This window comes from Fundulus heteroclitus, chromosome 14 (assembly GCF_011125445.2).
Source record: "Fundulus heteroclitus isolate FHET01 chromosome 14, MU-UCD_Fhet_4.1, whole genome shotgun sequence".
Lineage (NCBI taxonomy): Eukaryota > Metazoa > Chordata > Actinopteri > Cyprinodontiformes > Fundulidae > Fundulus > Fundulus heteroclitus.
Window position 1 is genome coordinate 6,254,149 of NC_046374.1, and position 19,357 is coordinate 6,273,505.

Here is a 19,357-nt window from a genome sequence, read left to right on the forward strand (position 1 = left end):
GGTTTATGGCCCCTAATCTCTCATAACTGGGATTCCCTGCTCTGTCTTTTGGATTAAAATCCTAGAAACTCATTAGCTGTGCAGCTAGCTAAGCAGGTCTTTGTATCACATTTGACTGAAAGGCCAAAGTGACCGAGGGGTAATTATTGCTCAATAACTCATTCCAGTCTCGATAGAGAGTGCTTTTTCAGGACAGGTTTGCATTTAAACTTTTTTTGTGATCGGCCTGTACATGACCAGATACAGTTAATTTACAGGGACATGACATGACATTTTTTTACCCGTATCAAAATGAAAAGGACTACAGATTCATTGGTATCCTGACATGTTAAATTTGAACCAGAATTAATGGTATGGCATAACAGACAGTTTGGGGGATCTTAAAATCCAACTGTTATGTTTGTTTGTTGTAGAGAAAATGTTATTCTCTGTATCGTTTTTGTTTCTATTTTTTACAAGCAACAAATCCTGCCATGGTGCCAGAAGCATCACACACAGCTGGAACACATATTTTAGACCTCAGGACCTTCACTTTGGTCATCTAATATCTAATCATCTATTTAAACAAGGGCATGGCATCTCAAAATAATCAGGGTTAAACATTATTTTTTCTTAAATTGCAATATTTGACTCAGAAAACAATCATGTTTTCAAATCAGATATATATCAGTTAATGACCCTGAGTCCAGTCACCTGCTCTGTTGTGGGCTGTTGTAGCTAATGTGACCATTTGTCATTATTATAGTCTAAACAACATGTTTTGCGCTGAGCTGATACTGTAGGTTTGTGGCACTTTTACTTAAGAGTTGGATATACCAAGTTCCCAGTTGGAAATTAAACAAGAGCACCTGCTGAAGTTGGAATTATGACTGGGAAGGTCAGCGCCCACTGACCTACTCTGAGTTTAGTATTCAATAAGGCAGCCGTGCATGTAGAATGCAGTGAAAGAAGTTCATATAAACCATTTATTAATATGTCTGATGGTATGTATCTCATTCCAGCAGTTCCACCCACAGTACTATAAATCTATTTTTCAACATGTTTCATATTCTCCAAATGGAAAGAAATGCATTGTTAATGGTTTGCTAACAGCAGCTAGGCCCCACAACAAAAAAGCTGTTTTTTGAGCTGTAGCCAGAATGCTGGGTAGAGTTTCCCCGTTCTTTTAATGAATAACTGCACATGTGCAAGACCATCGACTGTGGTCTTATTTCCTTCTACTAAGGCCCTCCTCTTATGCTCATAAACTTATACACGGTTTGCTTGTTACGACTCTCAGCCATATTCAAAGTATACGGTGAGGCGGTAAGGTAAGCTAACCGCTACCTTAACCAGATACATGAACACCAGTGTGTACGTGCCGCCAGCAAGAAGAAACTAACAAGGAATGTGCATGCACACTTGTGTTACGTGAGTGCATCAGAATGATTGGCATGTGGGACAATTAGTAGGTGACACCTATTGATTGGTGACACCCCTGGAACTTGAGGGACCGAGGGGGATGAAAGCAGAACCAAAACTATGACCAATCACTGCCCTTTGGTGCAAACGACAGTGATTGGCCAGAGTTTTTACATGCCTGCAGGTCTCTGAATAAATAACATATTGACTACTGTCAGGATAGAAGGACAATTTCAGACAATATAGGCAAGTTTCACGGGTATTTCTGATTTACTTCTGCACTTCAGGTAATTCTACTAGTCATTTCCGGTTGAGCAAGGTCAGCGTTTATTTACATTGGTTGGTGATGGCTCTAAAAAGGGTGCATTTTTATTTAGTTCTCATAAAAGGTGGTTTATCAAACATCCACCCTACTACAATATTGAACTGGGAGGATAATACGACAAAATGGCCCAATGTTACAATGAGCAAAAATATTTTCGTACTTGGTTGAGTCCTTAGACGGGAACGCTATGCAACCTCAAAAGCTCTGAAGTAGCCTACTTACATAGCGACAAAAGCCCGGTTTGCACGGAATAAGCATTATCTGTGGACCTCATGTAATAAATAAGTTAACCCTACGTCAGCTTTTTATGTGGCCCATTCGCACAGGATATAATAAGTCTGAGATTTACTGATATTTACGGACATCTTTGCTGCTTATTGCGCATGTGAGCGGCTGGGTAACAGAAGCAGTGCAGCCAACAGTCCACTTAGAAGCATCTGTGGGCTTGCTTTTTTCTAAAGTCGCTGGTAGATTTCGCCAGTCACAGTTTTTGGGCTCGTTTTTTAATTATTTGGGCTTCTTTTTTCTCTTTAACATACCCCCTTCTCCTTTCTATTACAATGTGCAACAAGACCTAGACCTCGCGTTGTTGTCGCATTTCACAGACAGCGGTTGGTATAAATTCAACACTAAATGCATTTCTTACAGTATGGGAACGGGCTCTGTATTACTGTGTGGCGGGTTGCTTATCGGGCCTTTTTCCTATATGGTTTTGCTGGCCTGGGAATAAAAAAAAAAATGCCTATTCACATTTTGGATCCTGCCCATTTCTGTCAAAATCACTGAGATTTCTATTCGCACTGGATTAGTGTTATCACAATACCCCGGAGTTCAGCAAAATATAGTAGGTAATTTACGGGGGGACTTTTTACTTTGCAAATTACTGACATGACCAATTCGCAGGGGATTAACAACACAGAGAATCTTCGCAATTATTACAAATCACATGGTTTCAGGTGGCTTGTGTATCAAAGATGGCAATTTGGTGTATATGAAGGCAGATGTCCAACTAAGCCAGTGTGTGAATGAGTTTTGTGGGGTCGGGGGCAGCTCATGCAATCGGAGATGACGTGACTCTTTTACGACTTTATTTAACACAATACACACAGCGTTGCTGTCTTCAGTCACAACACAGCTATTGCAAACCAAAAAATACCCAGTGACCGCACAACCCAGAAGTTCTTAGCACAAACCAGCCAAAATGGCCGCCCCTTTAGTTCTGGCAGTGAAACTTGTCCATACCAAAAGTGTTTCTGAACAGGATTACCAGCTATAGCTTTAAATGAGCTATACGTAATAAAGACACTTTGTGGTAAAAATCCAAACAACAATGCCTTTCATGGAGACCAGCCATTTACTCAGCTATGCGTTGTTGCTGTGAAACGCCCCTGACTTTTTACTTCCACAGTATAGGTCTATAATGTGGTATTCTGTTCTACTTCTGGTCTGCTTCTCTTACTAGCTTCCTTGTTTGTAGGCTGCTGCTCTTTTACCAACATACAATACCAAATACTGCGCTCTGTTTTGGGAACTCTTGGAACTTTCATATGATTGGCTCAGGAACCAGGAAGTAAACGCATGCTACACTCTGAACCGAAGTTTGGGTCCGTACCTCCAGGTTTGAAAGGAGACAGACATGATTAATACATTGTTGATGGAGAGGATCTATTGTTTATTGGGAACGTTACTTCCATCCCGGGTGAGAAATGAGAATGATTTAGGTTAATTTTACAATTTATATCTTACTTATAACTCCTTCAACTGGGTGTGACATCATTCCCAGCTTAGAGCTCCAACATCTGCAACAAATCTAATACATCTAGTATGTCAGTGTCCCAGGAATTATGGAGCTGAGAATGGTGGCTAGTTTTTTTTTATATGTTATTTTCTTATCTTAAATACAGAACATTGGCAAAATATTCATGTCACTTAAACTTGTTTCACATTATTCACATCACAATCATAAACTGACTACAGATAAGATGCACCCTCCTCCATTAGGATCAAGAGATTATAGAAAATGGACTTGAAATGGTGCAACAGTAGCGTTGGAGTTAGGAAGTTCTTTCTGTAACTGGAGGGCTGCTGGTTCGACCATCTCAGTTGGTGTGTCCTTGGGCAAGACACTTCACCCGAATTGCCTGCTGGCAGTGGTCAGAGGGCCTGGTGATGCCGATGTATGGCAGCCTCGCTTCAGTCAGTCTGCCCCACTGTCAGGGTGTGATTGTGTGAGTGAATGGGTGAACGACCGACTGTAATGTAAACGCTCTGGGGTCGTCAGACTTGATAAAGTGCTATACAAGTACAAACCATTACCATTTGAAAAACCTGAAGTTCAGCCACCCTCCAACTTTGACGAGCATCAGTATGCACTTACCTGGTCCACAGAGGAACATATTTTTGACATTGTTGTCAACTACAGCTCTGCATTAAACACCATGATACGCTGCAGGCTTTAAAGCCTTGTCTTTCTTTCCAAGTGCTAACAGATTTGACATGTTCCATGTTCCATGCACAATATATGCTGTTTTCTTATTTTAAAAGTGAGGTAGCTGGCATGCAGCATTTCCCTCAGTTTGCAAAAAACAGTAAGACACATACAAATACCTATGTTTCCCCTGAGGTGTCGGTAGTAAGCTACTCAGTCAGGGGAAGTTCAGCCACTAGCAATGAGCTTTGCTTGAAGAACGAGCGACAAACAAACCTGCTAACAAGCCAGAAACTTAAAAGGTTTCTCCATCTGTCACGTGAAGATGGTTTGACTTCAAGAGAGGGAGGATGTAGGAAAAAACAGTCCTACAATGCAAGCTAAGTGGAAATGCCATTCCCACATTGAACCAATTTCATTTTCTCTGAACTAACCACCAGACCAGCAACAAGCTATTGTTTGTAGACATCCTGCTTTAACAACTAACACACAGATGAGATTATGGCATTAAGCCTGAAAGAAGCGCTGACATGTCGCGATTAAAAACAGCAGGGTTTCCATGACAACAAGCAACTCTGACAACTCTAAACTGGCTTGTGTTTTTGCTAGTTCGGAGATCTTTTCAGAATTTCAAGGATGTAAAATAAACATCAACAGATCAGATGTTATTTTATTTAGTTACATTTGTATTAGGGACATAGAGTTTATGAAAGTTTTGGTCCAACAAACTGGTGATTTATCTGAAGAAGAGTAAAATGTTTGGATACCAGCCAAACAGTCTGTAAGGTGATGTTTTCAATAACCTGTTACATAACCTCATGCATAAACACAAGTTTAATCGGGCCAGCAAAGGTCCCCTTTCAATTCAAATTGCAAATGTGTTTTATTCTGACTTTATCTATAATGTTTACCATGAAAAATAATGTAAGCAAACTGTCTTTGAATCAAGAAATAGCTTTTAATAGTTAAAAAATACTTTTCAAATCTGACTTTTGATTTTATAAAAGGACTGTTACAAGTCTGTTACCCGGCAGTTATTTTAACCACTGAACCACTGAATTGTGAAAAACGTTTCTAAAATCAAGAATTTTTGTGATTTTTTCCCAACAAAATATTTTCAAAATATGAAAAAAAATATTGTGACAATTTTCTTCTATTGCAAATTTTGAACACATCTACTTGGTATAAACATCTTTCCTAATTTGTCTCTCAGCACAGGAGCACAACATGGCTGTGTTTTCAGTCCAGGCTGTTCATTTTATCCGTATGATCGCGCCTCCCATAATCGTAAAAATGTAATTTGCTGATGACAGTATAGAGGTGGAGGTTATATTAAACCATGATAAAACCTGGCAACCTTATTTGCCAGGTTCTCAATCTCCTGTATATGTTATTTGTTGTTGAAACAGTTTATCTCTTCTCCAAGTAACTTCTTAAATCTGATGAGTTATAGCTAGAGTTTACCTGTAACCTTAATTAAATTTTCTTGTCTTTGAAAGGCAACAATTTTTTCTACCTGGATTATTGAGACACATCAGGACAACTATACAGGATGTTTTAAAACCGTTATATTCTCTAGGCAAATAAAATACATTAAAATAAAATTTACCAAACTATGTTATATTAATAAGAATGTTAATAAACTAAATAAAACTTTTTCTGGTGCAACATCTAGAAGAGAGACAGGATTACCCACTAAAAGACATGGCCAAGTCATTCTCTATAGAAGAAAAATCTAATGTTATTGGCAGCCTCCATCGCAGACGATGCCGCCATCTAGGAAAGGGTCACAACCTCACAGGATGCCCGGAGAGATGTAGCTGCTAATTATGGCAATTTTGTAGGGGTGTATTACTTGCTTTAGATCCTAATATATTACATATATATATATATATTTCCAGCCTTCAACTTATTTGCAGGCATTTTACAATTAATTCATAAAAGGGAGAGACAGATCCTTCTCGAAGCTGCATATGACATATCATACCAGTTTTTGCGAAACTGGGGATAAAATGTCCCATATTTAGTGGACTAATATAAGTGCAAAGGAAATGGTTTTGCCTTATATATTTATTGTTATTCAATTAAGAGTCTTGCATGGATGTAATCAGACAACTGAAAAACATTTTTGTGCAGTTGATAAATGTTTGTTCTCTGACATGAACTGGGACAATAAAGGTTTATTTGAGGTAAGAAATCTTGTGAAGCCATCAGCAAAAGGATCTTTGTACCTGCTGTAGTAGGTGAACTATGAGCATAAAGCATCTGTAAGCTACTTTATGTAGAAAGAACTGCTGTCAGCTCTTTAACATCTTGATGTGAATAGACCAGTCCTGTTTGCTCACACTGCTCTTCCTCTTCTTTTGATCAGATAGTCAGGTTTTGTGAAGTCTCTACAGTGCACTGTAGAAACTGTCCATTGAGGGGCAGACTTTATTAGCTATCTGAATCTATTCATTTGTGTGTGTGTGTGTGTGTGTGTGTGTGTGTCCAGTTATTGTTAGCACCATAAAATGTGTGGGAGAAGTGTGTAAAGATGAATAATGCTTGAAAAAGATGAATAATACTTGAAGCTGAGGCTAGAGCTGTAGTGGATGATGTAATCACGACTTCAGGGAAATTCTGGGATGGCTCATATGGTTTTATTGGGAAAGGGAGGATGGGTCGATTGTCCTTGCCACACCTGCGTTTCTCCTTTGTGTCTGTGATACCCCATTGGCCTTTTGTGCCCACCGTCAAAGGAAATGAGGACGGTGCATTGCTCTTATATTGACACCTGACTCATAGATGATGGCAGTTATGGTAGAAGTGCCCTCTGCCACAAACACACACACACACACACACACACACACACACACACACACACACACACACACACACACACACACACACACCATCAGTGCTCATTAGGGTAGGAGCGGTTGTGCTAATGAAAGCCATGGGACAGAGGTTATCCAGAAGAGGACCCCTTCTCAGTTATCTCTTCTGTTGCCACTGGCAACACTCCACACCCTTGTTGCTAGGCAATGGGTGATGAGGAACAGCCTTTGTGTTAAATAGAAGTGGTATGTTTTACTTCCTGAAAAGTCTTGCTTGATACATTGTCTAATCTGTGTGTGCACGTTTTAAGATAAAATAGACCAATTTTTAGGATTAAGGAGTTTTGTTGTTTAACATCCTTTAATAACAGGAAATGATTGTCATGATCGTTAGGCCAACCACTATGGCATCACCTTCATCATTGACAATAATGAAAACTGCACAAGAGGGGGTCGTTATGCCATAAAACTGCGGGCACATTAAGAATGTTACTGCACTTCCATGTGTAACAAGATTCCTGGTCAGATTAATCTGCAATGGCCCCTTGAGGCCCATCAGCCAAGTGGGACAGACCTGAACATGTAAAGAGCTTAATTGCACTGTTGTTGCAGCTGTTATCAGTATTAGTAAGATGATACAGCTCATCCTCCGTAGCAGTGGATTTAAATGTTAATGAGTTAACAACCATCCCCCCAGAGATGGGACAAAACGGCAAAATATGCGTGTAAAATATACATTTATACAGCCACCATCCCCCAACAGAATGGCTTCCCTCATGCATGTCAGGTATGATGTATTGTGTTGTAATAGGGTTGAGGAAAAATGCATCAGACAACAATGGAAAAAGATAACCTGGAAGGCATGACATATGCTTACACTGTCAGTTCGTCACAGTTTGAGACATGAAGACCTGATTGGTTAGTGATGGCCCTACACTGGTGTGAAAGAAGCTTAGAGGTGGCCCCAAATTAGCTCCTCTTTGTCTCTTCCACACCCGTGGAGATAGCCCACCCAACCCTGCAAAGACAGCTATTTGCTCTGAACCATTCGCCCACAGTGAGGCTGGAAGGATATTTCTATTTCCTAAGGCATCTGTGGTTGGAGGAGGTGTGAACAGTGTGAGGAAAAAAAAACAATAACATACTGTGTGTCTTCTTGTTATATTCTGAGCCCTATTAAACACAGGAGACGGGTATCACCCAAGTCCTGTTTTTGTTTCATTGGCAAATGCCTTGATATGAATTAAAGTTAAAAATGTTTTGCCTTATGAGGTATTTTCATTTTGCTTCTGTTGCTCCAAGATCTTCCAAAGAGTTAATGTAGAGTCGGATCACCAAGAAATCTAATACTGACTGGACCACTTTGACAGTACATATAATCAAGTTAATCTCAAATCTGTTTTTCTTTGTTTTCTTCCAGGTAAGCTGACACAGATGGAGAAAGATTTTCAGACTCTGTGTTTGTTGGCACAGCTGTTTTGGTCCTGCAGCAGGAAGCAACTGCATCTGCTCCTAATAGCTGTATCGACTGAAACACTTGGATAAGCACATCTACAGCTGAGTAGTAATGTGTGTGTGTGTGTGTGTGTGTGTGTGTGTGTGTGTGAGAGAGAGAGAGAGAGAGAGAGCGTTCTTGTTGAGTCACCCAAACATCCTTGGGGTTAGTCCACTCTCTGTCATCCAACGGACTCATGCTGCTTCTCTTCATCCGTTTAACCTCATACCCGTCGTGATCATACACATTTTGAATTTTTAACTGAGTTCCTGATTTGACCCGAAAAGTTCAGCATTTCCAGGTCACCAGGCATCTGTAAGATTGTTGTCACGTTGGGGGGTTCTTTGTGAGGTAGAATCAGCATGAGCTCCTTTAATCACTCTGAGAGCCTCAGTAGATAATCACTATGAACCTAAGAGCTGATCAGCTCTTCCTCTGTTTGAGAAACTATGGATTTAGATCAATGACCAGGCGATTTGACCCAGGCATTCTGCAAGCTAAACGTTAATCCACACAGGTTTCCCTTTAGAGTTGCAACACACTAACAAGTGGAAAGGGTGGTCTAAACTTTGTTAAGATATTTACTCTCAGAGTAACACAACTAGTACAAGCACTGTTGACCTTGCAGCAATGCTGAAGGTCCTGGGTTTGTGCCAGGGATTGATTTGGGGGATGAGATGAGTAGTAACTTTCTCTGAAGTGATGAGAGCTTTGCTCATGTTTATTATGGTAAGGAAGGAGCTGAGCTAAGATGAAGCACCTCCTCCTCTCTGGCAGTACCTTGAAATCCCCAACAAGGAGCTGGATATTGTCTCTAGGGAAAATGGTGACTGGGTTCTCTTCCTTAATTTGTTGCGTCTGCAGCCCAACCTTGGAAAAGAGAATGAAAACAAATGAACAGATATACAATAGATGGACAAAAGAACTGATATGATGGATAGACCAAATTAAACCAGGAGAGACCAGAGGAAAAGAAAATGACAATTTTCTTTCTTTTTTATCTTCTTCCTTTTTAATGGCATATGGATGAAATGATAGTTACAAATAAAATCCTTGTTAAGCCTCTATGAATGGATGTTATGAAAAAGACATTATGTGTAGAAATGATTAGAAACTTTTGCGTAACTCGAACAGTCACATAAAAATGAAATGAGTTGCATTTATCAATGCTTAGTCTTGTTTTTTAAAGCTTTAGAGTTGTAGGTCTTGCTTTGACCTCTAGGTGGCAGTATGGAATTAAAAACCAACAGAGGTGGTGCTATCAAGAACATTGCAATAGATGACTTCACATGCCATCTTACAGTTACACAAAATGGGTATTTTAGTACCAACTGTATAATAATGGCAGCTATAGCAATAATAACACAGGCTTCGGTGAAGTGTCAGAGAGGATTTTTGCAAACAAATCAGCTGTTTGTTAAACCATGTCTTAGTAAAATTAGAAAGCTCATAATGTCATAAAATATATTACACTGTTAATATATTTTACCAGCATTACTGTCCTTATGTTCAGGGTAACATAAGGACAGTAATGCTGGTTTCAGCACCATGGACAGGGACTGCCTGACGAGTCTGTGATGTAAAAACATTCATGCTTATTGCATTAGATGAATGCATTACAAATATGAATTTATTTCAGCAGTTATTCTTGTTTTAATTGAAATGTTAACAATGCAAAGTGTCAGCTTTCTTAGATTTCCACAAAGCTGTAAACATCATGCTTTTAGAGTAACCAGAGTCCCGTATTTTTCTTTGTGTTCGCTCTGGAGCTGTGAAATCTCCCGAGCGAGCAAGCGGGCAGACTGTACCATGAGCGGACTCAGTAATAGGGGAGCTACATGTTGGAAACCTCAGAAACAACAGAGCACATCTTATCCCCTCTGATTTCTGTCAGAGTGGTACCTCCCTACCTATTTTTCCAAAGGACACATGCTAATGCTTCCATGTCCTCTACCTCCTCCCACACATTGTTTCCTCTGGCTCCTCTTTTAACCAATTCCCCTGTCATTTTTCATACAACACCGATTCATCCGTGATCAGAGTGGAATTGGTGTATTTAGAGGCTGGATCAGAGGCTTACAATGTCTCCATAGCATTGACTCCTACCTCTGCAGCCCAGCCTTGGAAGGAGGGGTGGAGCTCTCCCCTGCCTTTCTGTCTCTTCCCAGCTTCGCGATTGGTTGTTGGGCTTACCTCTTGGTGATGTGTGCTAGACCAGCACTCTTCTTTTTCCAACCTTGTCTCAGATGCAGTTGCCCAGGCAGCAGGAAGGGAGGCTTTCAACAGATACTCACGCTCTGTGTCTGGGTGAGGAAATCTGCTGGGTTACAGGACCAAGCTGGACAGTTTGTCCTTGGAAATTGCCCTGGTGAGGTGGGGCTGGTATCCGCCGACTGACTGGTCTTCAGAGCTATACAGGAAGGTTTCTGGGGAGACTGATCTAAAGGTCCTATCTGTGTGGGAATAGTGAGAAGCCATGGCTCACGCTGCAGCTCAACTTAAGAAGGCCAGGTCTGAGATGGACCAGCCTCCGGATCTGAAGGCTCTGGAGAAAGCTAGAGAGAGGAGGCGCCGTTCCCGGGAACGGGCTGAACGCAAGCGGAAGGTATTGCATAAAACCCATCCATCCCTTCCCGCTCCTCTGAACCAGTCAGTGTTTTACTGGTTATTAGTTCCAATATCACTCATTTTTCATATATTCTTACTGAAAATATCTATTTCTGTACTCATTATTCTATGATCAGGGAAAGTGGGAAGTTGTGGGGATGCGTGAGATGACGTCCAGGGAATGATTTGTTGAGGCATTAATGGGGATGTAAACCTGAACATAGCCAGGAGTCCACTGCTCAGGGGAGAAAACAAGACCCAGATGCAGCAAACTTTGTTGTGTGATCACTGACATTTGCCAGCCATACAACCATTCCTGTCATCTTAGATTCCTTTTTAGTGAAAAGAACTGATTTCATTCTTCTTGTTCCCTGATGCTGACTGCACCCCCTATTCTGCTCTTATGTACATGACAGAGTATTCCTTATCACCTCTGTTTTAGTCTTCGATCAGTTTCAGGTGACACTGCGCCTCTTCTTACACACCTGTCTCCAGCTGCTCACAATCATAACGTACTTCAATATAAAGGCCTATTCATCTGTAGGTGTATTTTTGCAGTAGGGTTTTTTGGTGCATTGCTTTGCAGCACAGTACAGGTCCTAATGTGTTTGCTTACCAGTGATGTCTGCATTCTCCCAGACAAACATTAGCGCTACCCTGCTGCGCTTTCATGGGTCAAGGTGCACCTCTGACATTTGTAATTTTATTGCAGGGTTTACTCCATTAGGAGATTTCAGACAGGGTGGTCTAAACATGACTGCAGAACTTCTTTGTTTTTTAAGAGCACAAGGCAGGTTTACATTCACTTTTGACTACATTTATGATATTGGAAATATAACAAACTCAGCTCTGATCACTGCATACATTTTTTTTCAATAAAAAGAAAATCCTTTGAGTCTAATTCATTTTCCTTGCTTACCTTCGGATTGAATAGCATATTGATGAATAGGAACCAGTGAAATTGATGTCATTTAAGGTAGTCCGTTATTACATTTTAAAAACATTTACAGCCAGGACTGAACCACCTTCTTGCCGTTTCTGTGTGCTTTCTGGAAGGACTGAGACGATATGCAGGGTTGACTCTAACCCATCTCTGTTACAACCATCTCTAAAATACCAAGCAAGGTAAACAGAGACTTGCATTGATGGACTTGTGTTAACATATCCAGCTTTGTTGAATGATGGTGGAATGATAAACGGTTGTGAACCAGCTGCCACACCAGGACCATTGCAGTGGGTCTTGTTATAATCTTTTGCTGTCTAAGTACACACTGGGCAGGTAACGGTGAAGCGCTCAGAGACAGAACAAATGACGGGGCTGGTAATGATGCTGTGGACAACTTATTAGTTGAATCTGTTCCTCAAATGTTTCTTGTATACTTCCTGTTACCATAAATATATTCACCCTTTAAGGTTCAGGCTTTAATAGCAGCGTGTCAGCCATCAGTAGCTCCAACTGGTTCAGGAAAACAAACTTTTGCATAACCTGCATATTACTATTTTTTTTATCGATTTTATTACCCCCTGCGTTGTGTGAAAACTTGATATCCCTGGGGTTATGCAAAAACTGTCCACCCCATTCAGCTGGCAGGTCTTTGCTCTGGGTTGAATCACACAGTCCTGATTGGTCTATCAGTTCTCTCTGAAATGCCCATGTTCCTAAGGTCTTCAGTGTGGAGGTCTTCATTTCTGACCTCCACACTTTGTCCGCCTGGATAATTATTTTTTATATGTTCGATCAATATATTTCTTTTCATGTTATTAACAATTTTCCAGCATGTGTGATAAGTCTCGCCTACTGGTCCATACCTACAGAAACCTGTGTGTGTCAGCTGTGAAACAGCTGTGGGGTTTTCTCTTCCTCTCCCTCCTCAATTCTTTATTGACACATCTGAGCTGTTGCGTAGAAAAGGACATACAGCGGGTGTTTGTACGTGTGTACCCTATGTACACGAGGACCTGGTTATTCATTTGTCAAAACCCTCATACAGAGGACGTACTTTCTTTTTACAGTCACTGTCCATGCGTCCTTGCCACCACCAGAACATAAAGGAATTTGTACCATACTGTAACTTGATTAACAAGCCAATATTTCCTTTTTGTCTCCTCTTATGTACCTTTATTTCTCTCTCCTTTAAAGATGCTTGTGTTTTTTTTGCCACCAAGTGATAACCAGGAGTTCTGTAACGTCATAAATATGCTTTGAAAGTTCAGATGAAATCGTTGCTGCAGCAAATGTGCTGCATCTTTATAGTGGTCTCTCTCTGACCCCTCCATTGTTCATCGCTCTTACTATTAACTCAACCGGATGGGTGGTTATCATGATAGGTTAGTGACTTGCCCTTTCCCTTTTCCATTCTAGCCTTTTGCACACGCACCCATCTAAAGGAGATGAATCATTTCTGGTTGGTGCATTACTCAGCAGGTACCTCGGTCTAGAGATTGAAACTGGAGACACCTGCACACCGCTGTTATATAACTGTTTTACCACTGGTGGTTACGTCCTTTTGGAAAGCAGGAAACCGTGTAGTCAAGGGACTGGTATACTGCACGCTATCAGCTGGGACAGACAGCACATCTGGAAGAAGCTATTTATGTTTATGGACCAGAATGTCAAAAATATTTAAGAAATGTTATGTCATAGATTTGTCTCCAAGCACATGATGGACTCTCTCAGAACTGGAACAAAAACAATTGTTTGTGTTGCCATTAGTGTGTAGGTAGTGTACAGTAGGTACATCATCATCATCAGCTTCATCATTTTCCGGCTAGCAACAGAACTATTTCTGAATCATCTTTTTAATGAGATCATGAAGCTGACATCACATCTGGCTGGATATCCTTATTTAGTCCAGCTAGCATGCAAACCAAAAACAATAGATCTAGGTCTTTTAGAGTGGGTTCCTTACCAGATGTAAAGTCTTCTTATAAACCTCAGTCACGTTCAGACTGTGCACCAGACTTCCCTTCTCCTTCAATGGCAAAACGTCTTCAGTATCATTGTGCATGCTTTGGCAACTTTGTTGTCCATGTTAGACATTAATCAGCAACTAAACATTGTGCCATTCTATTTTCCAGTCATAGTAACCTAGAGTTGTTACAAGCTACTAAATATTAAAGTGATATTTTTGGTCAAGGTGAATCCTGTCCAGTAAACCAGTGACAGCAGGTTTGTAAGCACAGTAGAAAAAACATGGCCATTGTGGCTGATTGACGCCAATAAAGATGGCTTTTGATTGTAGCTTCCAAATAAAGGAATCAGGATCACATTAGACCCTCTTTAGGTAAAAAAGTCTAAAATACTTAGACAAGTAAAACCTTAGTTTGATCATCACTAAACAGGTCTTTAAAACAGGAATGATTGAAACCATTTGTCTATTTGTGACAATATATTTTAGCATTAGCTTGAAATTAAATTAATAACCATGTGAAAAAAACTGTGAGCTGAATATATGAGTGCACCCATGGTAACTCCATCCATCCATCCATCCATCCATCCATCCATCCATCCATCCATCCATCCATCCATCCATCCATCCATCCATCCATCCATCCATCCATCCATCCATCCATCGATAATAGATGCTTGCTGAATTAATTTTTCATAGTTATCTTTTCTTCATCCTGTGACTTATCAGATCCTATAGTTAATGATTTAATTAGCATTGCTCTTAAACTTAGAAAGTTCAGATACATGCGACAGCTTCATACTGAATTTTTCCCAAGACCAATTGCAACATGAGTAAGTATGTGTAGAGTATAGCAGATAAACATCTAACAGGACACTGTAGAAAGTTATGTTGACGTCACTGCGCTGGACCTAAAGATCATTATAGAAATATATATTAGTACAACCTTTGTGAGCGTACATACTCCGTCCAAAACTCTGTCATCTCCTGTTTGTTTCATTCAATTCAGTTTATGGAAAATCTGTTACATTATGTATCAAGCAGAAAAACATCTTGAAAGTGTTGCAAACAGCAGAGTGGATTTATCTGGTCCAGACGTGTCTTTTAAAGTAGCTCAGAGGTTGGCTGTTAACTCCATTAGCTTCAGAATAAAAGAGAAGGTTAGTTAGACATTTCATTTAAACCAGAACTTTGGGCTCAGTTGTTTGGCTTCTAAATGACCACAGAACTTGTGCAAATGAATCCTGGACATACTGTAGCTATTGTCGCAGTATGTCAATACTGCGACAATAGCAGTATTGTTGCAGTATTGAGTTTGTATTGTATTTGTGTTCTGTCATTTCATATGAAGGCAACTGTATAACCTTGTTTAGAGGGAGACAAGCATTTGATTAGAGTTGGGGTGTGTACTGCGAACAAAGGTTCATGGTTTATCGAGGGAACCTCAGGTTAATTTTGGGATTTTAAATATCTCACAGCTGGTTCACTTCAGTATTGTAACTTATGCTGATAGTCTAACCAGGAAACCTACTTTTACCATTGTAGACCATGTAGTACTAGGATTTAAAACATTTGGGATTGTTGCACAGAGGCGATACATTTGTTAATGATAAACTGATAGATCAAACAACACAGCTGTGATAATAATGTGTGTATTAATTTCTCCTTGCCAGTTTTTTTCCTTGTATCCAGCTTCCTTCATTTCTGCCTGTTCATTGTGATCCCTCATCTTATTTCAACTCTTCCTATATCAGCCTGCATGTCTGGACAGTCAGTAACCCGTGGTTAAAAAGCTGATAACCTGCTTCCCAGTACCATTCAAGGATGATCTTGAAAAATGTGGATAGGCTGGATAGGCTGAACCTGCATTGTAGTATACGGTCTAGTTCTGGTGGTATTTGTGTGGCACAGGGTGATAGAGCTGGAAACAACTGGGACTCCATGTTGTCTAAGACTATATTCATACTATATGTCACAACGCAAAAAAATGTTCTATGGTTCAGAAGTGAACTGTACGTGCAGAAGAAGAGGCGATAGCAAACGCAACACATTGGTGTTTGCAGGCTTAAGAGACCCAAAGTACGCCCCCTTTTACCTTCTTGGATGTCTTGGATCAGCTGGGTAATCTGCATTTTTGAAGTGGCTCCCTCTGGGTTCAATTCAATTCAATTCAATTCAATTTTATTTATATAGCGCCAAATCATGAAACATGTCATCTCAAGGCACTTTACAAAGTCAAGTTCAATCATATTATACAGATTGGGTCAGATTATACAGATTGGTCAAAAATGTCCTATATAAGGAAACCAGTTGATTGCATCAAAGTCCCGACAAGCAGCATTCACTCCTGGGGAACCGTAGAGCCACAGGGAGAGTCATCTGCATTGTACATGGCTTTGCTGCAATCCCTCATACTGAGCAAGCATGAAGCGACAGTGGGAAGAAAAACCACCCATTAACGGGAAAAAAAAAAAACCTCTGGCAGAACCGGGCTCAGTATGAACGGTCATCTGCCTCGACCGACTGGGGTTACAGAAGACAGAGCAGAGACACAACAAGAGAAACAAAAAAACACAGAAGCACACATTGATCTAGTAATCTGTTCTACATTAGATGGTAGTAGCGGGTGATCTGTCTTCTCTGGATGATGTCACAGTTAACAGAACGCCAGACCAGGTGTACCTACTATGAAGAGAAAAGAGAGAGAACAGAAAGTTAAAGCAGAAATGACAACACATAATGCATAATTGAAGAACAGTAGAACTCAATATAGTGAGAAAATTAGATCCTGATATACTCCAGTAACCTAAGCCTATAGCAGTAAAACTATAAAGGTAGCTGAGAGTAACATGAGTCACTAGTTATAATTTTTGTCAAAAAGAAAAGTTTTAAGCCTAGTCTTAAAAGTAGACAGGTTGTCTGCCTCACGGACCAAAACTGGGAGTTGGTTCCACAGGAGAGGAGCCTGATAGCTAAAGGATCTGCCTCCCATTCTACTTTTAGAGACTCTAGGAACCACCAGCAGACCTGCAGTCTGAGAGCGAAGTGCTCTGTTAGGAACATACGGGGTAATCAGAGCTCTGATATATGATGGAGCTTGATTATTAAGGGCTTTATACGTTAGAAGAAGAATTTTAAATTCTATTCTTGATTTAACAGGAAGCCAATGAAGGGAAGCTAAAATTGGAGAAATATGATCCCTCTTGTTGATTTTCATCAGAACTCTTGCCGCAGCATTTTGGATCAGCTGAAGGCTTTGAACTGCATTTTGTGGGCTTCCTGATAGTAAAGAATTACAATAGTCCAGCCTTGAAGTAACAAATGCATGGACCAGTTTTTCAGCATCACTCCTGGACAGAATGTTTCTAATTTTGGCGATATTCCGGAGGTGAAAAAAGGAAACTCTGGAAACCTGTTTAATATGGGATTTAAATGACATGTCTTGGTCAAAAATAACACCAAGATTTTTTACTTTATTACCAGAGGCCAGGTTAATGCCACCCAGATTAAGTGATTGGTTAAGAAGTTTATTTTTTGAGGACTCTGGCCCAAAGATTAAAACTTCGGTCTTGTCAGAATTTAGATGCAGGAAATTTAAAGTCATCCAGCTTTTGATGTCATCAAGACATGACTGCAGTCGAAGTAATTGATTGGATTCATCAGGATTTATGGATAAATATAGCTGAGTATCATCAGCATAACAGTGGAAATTAATCCCATGCTGTCTGATAATTTTGCCAATCGGAAGCATATATATAGTAAAGAGAATTGGTCCAAGGACTGAACCCTGTGGTACTCCACAGGTGACCCTAGAGTTTGAGGAAGATTTATTATTAACATGAACAAATTGGAATCTGTCTGACAGATAAGATTTAAACCAGCCTAATGCTTTCCCCTTAATCCCTACAGTATGTTCAAGTCTTTGTAGGAGAATATTGTGATCAACTGTATCAAACGCAGCACTGAGATCTAACAGGACAAGTATAGACACAAGTCCATTATCTGAGGCCATGAGAATATCATTAGTGACCTTCACCAGAGCTGTTTCAGTGCTATGATGAGCTCTGAAGCCTGACTGAAACTCCTCAAGTAGGTCATTACTTTGTAAATGTTCACAAAGTTGATTAGCAACTACTTTCTCAAGAATTTTAGATAAGAAAAGAAGATTAGATATAGGTCTGTAATATTTCAACTGAACCTATATGTAGATATAGGTTCACATGTGCTCTGTCTACCATCCACTCCAGTGGGCTGCTTAGCTGTGAAATGTTCATTCACTGTTAATCTGTCAAACTTGACCAAAGCAAACGTAGCAGTGTTGAAGTTGTAATTTATGTTTCACCAACTACACTGTCAGCGGCAACCAAGAACAGCCTCAATGTCTCTTTGATGTCTGCAAAAATGACTTTTTATATAAAGCAACATCATATGGAATAGATCAAAGTTAAAATGTTTGTGGAGAATTTGGACCACGGTGCAGAGATTAGGTGAATCATCAGGACTAACTACTTCCATAAGCAGACCATGGACTGTAAGGTTGAATCTGAACGGCATCGTTTCATCCGTTGCTGATGTAAATTCTGCTGCTTCTTATTTTATTTTTGGCAGAACCATCTCAGCCAGAGGAAGTCACCTTGACAACAGAGCCAGCTGTTACGTTACAAACTTCTTTGACTCTTACATGCCGTCCCTACTTACTAAATCATTCCCCCCAAAGGAATGGTTAGGAAGCTCCTTCCAGAGCGTAATTGAAATGGATCGAACGATTACATAATTCCCTCTTTAATCTTTCCCTCCCCTTCTTCTTTTTCCTGTCGCTATCTCTAAATGATAGCTGCAGATTGAATGCGTGCTACTAATCTGCTACAGGGCCTTGTTGCTGTAGTAATCCATGTGCTTTTTCTTCAGTGTCGTTTCTGCAGCCATATGTGCATTTCAGTTTTAAACTTCCCATCGTATTACGCAGTCTGTAAATAGACTCTGAGCCAAACCGTAGTTAGAGCTTTTTTATTTTTATGAGGCCTGATAAACAGGTTGAGAGTGTAGTTAAATATGCGTCAGGGACTCATAATGGATACTTTCACATCACATCTATCGCAGACAGCTTTAAAGGCTGAAGGAAATTGTATTGAAGATTGACAGATAGTTCTGATGAAATGGGCAGCAGGCTCAGTATTTTCCTGAGTGGGACTCGCCTGTTGCTGATGTGTTGTCTAAAACCTCCTTGCTCTGGCTTCCCTATGCTCTGTTAAATATTCAGTCAACCGGGGAGAGTTGTACTGTGATGGCAAAGAGATCAGCTGGAACAGCAGGGATTTACGAGGTCTCTGAGATGGAGTACTTGATCAGTAGGACTTTTAGATACCCAAACCA

At 40.2% G+C, this 19,357-nt stretch overlaps 1 protein-coding gene across 6 annotated transcripts in view; it reads left to right on the forward strand.

Moving 5' to 3' along the window:
* ank2b (ankyrin 2b, neuronal) overlaps positions 1-19,357 on the forward strand; it is a 222,490-nt gene that overhangs the window by 86,564 nt on the left and 116,569 nt on the right. For 2 of the 6 annotated variants that reach the window (XM_036146135.1, XM_036146141.1), the window contains exon 1: positions 10,705-11,073. The exons of the other annotated variants lie outside the window; for them this stretch is intronic. In XM_036146135.1, the coding sequence (XP_036002028.1) occupies positions 10,945-11,073 (129 nt within the window). In that variant the 5' untranslated portion in view covers positions 10,705-10,944. Of the gene's footprint in view, positions 1-10,704; positions 11,074-19,357 lie in introns of those variants that run through there. 6 annotated transcript variants of the gene reach the window in all.